Source organism: Symphodus melops (genome assembly GCF_947650265.1).
Source record: "Symphodus melops genome assembly, chromosome: 8".
In the NCBI taxonomy this organism is placed as follows: Eukaryota; Metazoa; Chordata; class Actinopteri; order Labriformes; family Labridae; genus Symphodus; species Symphodus melops.
In genome coordinates this window covers 23,141,777-23,147,884 of record NC_136698.1, presented here as the reverse complement: position 1 = coordinate 23,147,884, position 6,108 = coordinate 23,141,777, and the positions used below count along the sequence as shown (strand labels likewise).

General features: G+C 42.1%; 1 protein-coding gene across 1 annotated transcript; it reads right to left on the bottom strand.

Annotated features, from left to right (window-relative positions):
- Nucleotides 1-518: 518 nt before the first annotated feature.
- gfi1ab (growth factor independent 1A transcription repressor b) lies at nucleotides 519-3,910 on the bottom strand. Its single transcript, XM_079350982.1, has 6 exons — nucleotides 3,745-3,910; nucleotides 3,117-3,302; nucleotides 2,265-2,653; nucleotides 1,898-2,035; nucleotides 1,606-1,771; nucleotides 519-1,373 (listed from the first exon to the last, which is right to left on the bottom strand). Exons 1-6 carry the CDS (start codon nucleotides 3,854-3,856, stop codon nucleotides 1,195-1,197), a joined length of 1,170 nt encoding a protein of 389 aa, XP_079207108.1. The 5' UTR covers nucleotides 3,857-3,910; the 3' UTR covers nucleotides 519-1,194.
- Nucleotides 3,911-6,108: the final 2,198 nt, after the last annotated feature.

Sequence of the window (6,108 nt, the reverse complement as noted above, 5' to 3'; positions counted from 1 at the left end):
TGCTGCTGCTGCTGCAGCATGTGTGTCAGCTTCCTGCAAAACTGGCCTTTGTTTTTGTCTGTTTTTAAATAACAGCCATGAGGGTAAAAAACACTTGGTTAACGGTTCAATCTGCTCAGACTGTTGAAGGTTAAAACACTCTGCTGCAGTGGTCAAAACAAACAGGAGCTGCAGCCGCCTCTGGGCGTTCACAATCACGGCAGCAAGATGCTGAGATCTCCTGCGTCTTTGTTTGTGTCTGTAGCTTTACTTTGCATAACGACTTTGAGAGTAACGATCTAAAAAGCTTCAGTTGTTTTATATGGGAGAATAATAGGTTAAACTTGGCCTAGAGAATACAAATCATTGTATAGAAATGTAGCTTAAATTTGTGTGAAATGAAGTTCAATGGTCAGTAAATGATTCTTAATAGATTTCATTTAGTCTGCAGTTTTCTTTGAGTTAGTCAACAAGTCAGTTGAGATCATTTCACTTTTTGATTTTATTGCATTTTATACATTTTAATAAAACCAACCAGAAAATAAAATACACTTGAGATAATATATTATATAACAAATAATTTATGACAGTCAAATGTGCAAAATGTAAAAGTGTAGATAGCATCTTTGTGACTAAGGCCTCCTTGTTTATTAAATCACACAGTGTGAGGAGGCTGTTTTGCCAGCATCATGTCTTCAGACTGAAAACAAAGAATCCTCTGTTCTGTGGAGAGGCGCAGATTTGCACCTCTGTCGGCTTCATGGTTTATTATGAAAGTGAGAGTAGAAAAATGTTGAGGGTTTTCAACCCACTGGTGCGGAGTCCTTTGGGTCGACGTAAGCATGACGTATTTATTTGATCCTGTGTCATCATTTCTGTGTAATTCACAGCTTATTTCTGGTTCATGTATCTCTGGAACATATTTGAATATAATTAGTGTTTTCGATGTCTTCCCCGCAAAATGCCCATCAGAAAACTGCTCACGTTTACCGTATCAAAATAAATAAATAATTATAGCCTAACTATATTTATATACTTGAAAAAGCACTTTAACACTAGTCTTGTACAGTGGGAATCAAATTGATTTTTGACCCAAGGAAACGTCCATAAGCTGGCACATTTGAAGCATGTCCTCTGTCTTCGTCAGGGCTCCCAACTCGTTTCAGTAACAATACTTTAAATCCTCTTGTCAGATCTCTTTTTGTTATTCTCGCTTCATTTCAGTCCATGCTGCGTCTCTTTGTGCCTCCTAAGGTCCACTTTTCTCTGGAAGCCTTTGCCGCAGAGGTCGCAGCCGAAAGGTTTGTATCCGGTGTGTTTCCTGCTGTGCGTGATGAGGTTGGAGCTCTGGCTGAACGCTTTCCCGCACACCTGACATTTGTGCGGCTTCTCACCTGGAAAAAAACATTCAAGATTTATTACTTTGGTCACTTTCTATCAAACAGAAGCTAAACTCATTATTTGCATTATTTCAGGTTGGTTTCTTACTTTTACGCACAATTTACGCAACGATTATTTACCGACGACTGTGTTGATTTATTTAGTAATGCAAAATAAATCTAACAGCAATTTATCTTCGATTTATTTTGTAATTTAAAGCAATCTCGTCTTCCGCTTCCCACTCACCTGTGTGGATAAAAGTGTGTTTCTTCATGTCTGACTTCTGGTGGAACCTCTTCCCGCAGTACTGGCACGGGTACGGCCGAGTGTCGGAGTGGATGAGCAGATGTGTCGAGAGAGTTGAAGACCTCTTGAAACTTTTACCGCAGATTTTGCAGTCGAAACTTCTTTCCTGAAACGTGAGCAGGGGCGAGTTCAGAGGTGACAGAAAAACGCAGCTCATGACAAGAAAGATGCAGACCCACAGAGGAGGTGTGAAATCCGGAGACGTTTTTTTTTGTTTTTTTTATGAGGTTACCTGTGAGTGCACCGCTTTGTGTTGCTCCAAACTGACTGCGTGTCCAAAAGTTTTTCCGCAGATTTCACATGCAAACGGGCGCGTGCCGCTGTGCGATCTTCGGACGTGGACTTCCAAACCGTGCGGAGTAGAAAACACCTGTTGGAGGAAGAAAAACAAGCTCTTTAGGTTTTTGGACTGTTTTTCTTTAAGATGGGTGCATTAAAGGTTTATTTATTTAACGTTGTTGTTTTAGCCATACTAAAATAGAATCATGGGTTTACAGATTTTAGCTGATAGTTACATTTTTGAATTACATTGGTTCTGTAAGCCATTCTTTTGATTTTATCCCACGACGCAAACAATTGAAATGTATCTCCATCCTTACCTTGCTGCACTTGACACACTTATAAGCCCCGTTGAGGATAAGACTGGGGCACAGAAGGTCGGATGGGGCCTTCACACTGTGGGCTTTCCCCTGCAGGCCTCCATCGGGAAACAGCAGAGCAGCAGCGGCAGCAGCAGCGTGCCTCCTGTAGTCTCCATAAGCCTCCTCACCCAGACTCCGGTATGAGTTCAGGGCTGGGTGTGTGCTACTGTCTCCGTAAAAGGCCATGGAACCCGCGCCCCTGTCCAACTCCATGCCAGGGTGAAGACCCTGCTGCAGCAAGGGTCTGAGTCCGTGCCCCGGGTAGCTGCTCCAGTCGTACGGCCGGAAAGGAACAGTGAAGGGCTGTGTCTCATCCGTCAGAGGAGAGAGGGACTTTTCCGAATCGACTGAGGAGGGGAGAGGTATGGAAACGTCATGAAATGAGTGACATGCCGAAGTGGGGCAATAGAAGGGCAGAAGAGACCTGCAACGTTTCCTCCCAGAACTCTTAATACGATGACACCGTTAGAAAAACTAAAGAAATGTCCCCTGTCATGAGTATTGGAAACTTGGCTTAATGCTCCAGTTAAAAAAAAAACAGTTCAAGAAGTTTTTTTTAAGCATGTGAATATTTTAAGTATTAGAGGTTCCAACGTGTGCTTATACTTCTTGCAATATAAATCAGAAACACAACGAGCACATATAATGTTATAATAATGTTTAGTAATATTCTTCCATATTAGAAATGAGTTCATGATATTGCTTTGATTCCTGCATCCTAAACCTCTACTACTCAGTCTCCCCTGACTGTTTTATGCGTTTGCTAATTATTGTGTACAGGATGTAGGCGGGTTGTGTGGTGGTGTGTACCCGGGGATGCTGAGGGGGAAGGAGGCCTCCAGAAGTCCTCATAATCCGAGGAAGGACCACACAGACTGTCCGCGCAGCTGAGCGGAGACTTCGGGGAGAAATCAGCAGCGTCAGCCAGGTGGGAGTCTGGAGAGAGGCCGTACCTGTCCACCGACATGTCGGCGTCATCCGGGAGCTTATCCACCTCTGAAGGAAACACACAGACAGTCAGCGTCTTATCCAAGAGGATGTAAGGAAACGGTAATGTTTTCAAGTCTGCTGAAATGTAATCTCCAACACAACCCGTACCTTAATGCACAATAAATGCCGAACAATTATTAGATAAAAGAATAGGGACAGCATAGCCTATAAACTCCATTATTTCAACGTACATTAATGTTAGACAATAAAATAAAATAATTTCTCAATAAATTTAAACAAATCATTAAATAGGCCTTCTTTCTGACTCAACTATTACAACAACAAGGTCTATTTGAATAAATTGCGTCAAGCTTTTATTAACTTTAAAATCAGAAGCAGCACGATGCATGTGCCTTTTCTTCAACGTTGATAGTTATTTATAATAAGAAACGTTTTTAATATAAGCTAAATATTTTTTTCGATCTAAAAAGCGGATTGATGCACAAACCTGAGCATATGTGTGCCAGTATCGAGTCCAGTCTGTTGTAGTCATCCTCCAAGCTCCGGGGCTGGTGGTAGCTGTGCGCCTTCTTACTCTTCACCATGAAGGAGCGAGGCATCTCTGAAGTGAGAGCAGACAAATCACTGAGGAGAAGGAGGAGAGCTGTGCGCGGTGACTGAACCCTGCAAAGATTTGATCTGCGCTGGTCTGCTCCAAGTGCTTTAAGAGATTTCAACCTGACAACAGAGCATGCGCACCACTGTCTGTCCCGTCTGCCAGGTGTTGCCCGGACAGGTGTCACAGCAGCGGCCCATCCGCTGCAAAAAAAATATCCGCCTGTAGTGTTTTTAGTCAGCACTGTTAGTGTGGTTACAGGTGAAAGGAAAAATGTCTGCAGCGGGGGCGACGTCTTGTCACTCTCTCCTCGATACAAATGTTCTAATTTCAGGCCTCAGTTCCTAACAGGACATTGCTCTGTCTGTCTGGTTTAAATATTATTCACATTTTCACACTCTCGTGACTTTTTGCAGCGTTGAGCCCATTGCCCGGAGCAGCTGGTCCCTCCCGGATCAGAGTGCGGCTCGTGTCCTCCAAAAGAGCCTTTGGCAATCAGCAGAAGTGATACAGGCCTTATCGGCGATTTGCTCAATCTTACAGGGAGAGGAAATGCGGAGGCGCACCCCAGGGTGTCAGTTACTGAAAGGCTACATATAGCATATAATGGTAAAATAAAAGGTTGGGGGAAACGAAACTCTAGCAGACTAGCAGACCACTCATTGTGCCTAATATAGGCCTATGTCGTATATATATCGAAATGCATTTTCAACCATTAAAGTCTGCAGCTGGCGCAAAGGCTGCGAGTGATAAGACAAATGACTTACTTTGCCCTATAAAGCCCAATGTTAATGACATATCATAGCTTCAATTCAAATAAAGCCTCGAATTAATATTACGTTAATTAGTAGGCCTACTAATCTGTGGATTTAAGAGCCTGTAAATAAAATGCAGTTTCCGGTTTGTTGCTCTGATGAGCCTGCGACTATTATTATGCGACAGACACTAGCCGTCCACGCGCCTGCGGTGACAGTTTCACATTACCCTCGGCATTATCCTTAAGAGAAAGAAGGCCAAAACAGAGATAATTTGTTTTCAGTTTGCCCTGCAGGGCGCTGATCAGTGCGTCTTTTCAGCGTCATTACGCACAGAACAAAGGATAGAGTAGTGCGCCCTGGTTGGTGCCTTTCATCCATCAGCCAAACTGTTTTAGTAAAGGAGTAAAGGGGACTCAGATTTTACCAAGAATATGAGCATTCAAATTCACAAAGTATAAAATAATTAGCATTTGCATCGTGCTCAATGCCAATATATTTAAAAAATCTTTTTTGTGAATCACAGAGCTCCGTTTTAGGCAAACTGTTAAATGTAACATCTTCCACATCCCCACCCGACTTATTAGATCCGCAATCTGTACATTTTCTCTGCTAATCACAATATTTAATTAGTTCTGAGATTATGTTAACCTGGTCAAATCAAACTGATCGTGAGGACACAATCTTACTGTGCCCTGTCTCTGATTACCACAGACCACTAAAGTATGTGCACATCAGTCCATGTCGACAGAAAATCAAAGCGCCACGTGCCCCGGCTCGATTAGACACACACCGCGACCGAGGCATCCGGACACGGTGTCGGGGAAGATATGAAGCCCGGAGCCGATAAAAGTCGAAAAAGACAAGCCCTGCAGTCCGAAGAGAACCGATAGGCTGAAGGAGGCCACTGCCAAACATCATGATGCAATACGTGACGATACAGCAAAGCGTTAAATACAACCAACATTAGTGAGTAATAATTACAATAACAATAATAACGCAGGCTACTTATTTTTGTGCGCACGTCTTTGTGCGACTCTTTTCATGTATATTTTAAAGAATAAAATACATGTAATGTTTCTGTATAATTTATTTAAATATTCCATATCTTCTGGAAAACATTTTAAAAACGCCTCTGCATCTGAAAACTCCGAGGTGATTCACGCCTCCCACCACAGTGCCATCATTTAATTGCGAACTTACCATAATGACCGTCTACACTTTAAGAAATGGACCCCCTTTAGTAGATGAATATCTTCAGTTCTAAATACATGTTCATTAGTTGCATGTAAGTATTTTTATTTTTTTTTTATTATAAAATCTGATACGGCTGTTGATGTCAACCCAAATTTGCACATTTATGCCGAAAATTAATTAAACCGAATTTAAATGACAGCTTATTCACGCACGTATTGTCTTGGCAAATGGGCAAAAAATTGTAATTGTTTAATGCTGTTGCTTCCATTTTCTGCACCATTACAAACATTATCCAAATATCATC

Excerpts from the sequence above, each read along its gene's own strand:
- gfi1ab (XM_079350982.1), bottom strand. The coding sequence starts at position 3,856 with ATGCCTCGCTCCTTCATGGTGAAGAGTAAGAAGGCGCACAGCTACCAC. Across the intron at positions 2,654-3,116 it reads TTCCCCCTCAGCATCCCCGG|TCGATTCGGAAAAGTCCCTC; the intron begins GTACACACCACC and ends TCCCCTCCTCAG. Across the intron at positions 1,772-1,897 it reads ACAAAGCGGTGCACTCACAG|GAAAGAAGTTTCGACTGCAA; the intron begins GTAACCTCATAA and ends CTCACGTTTCAG.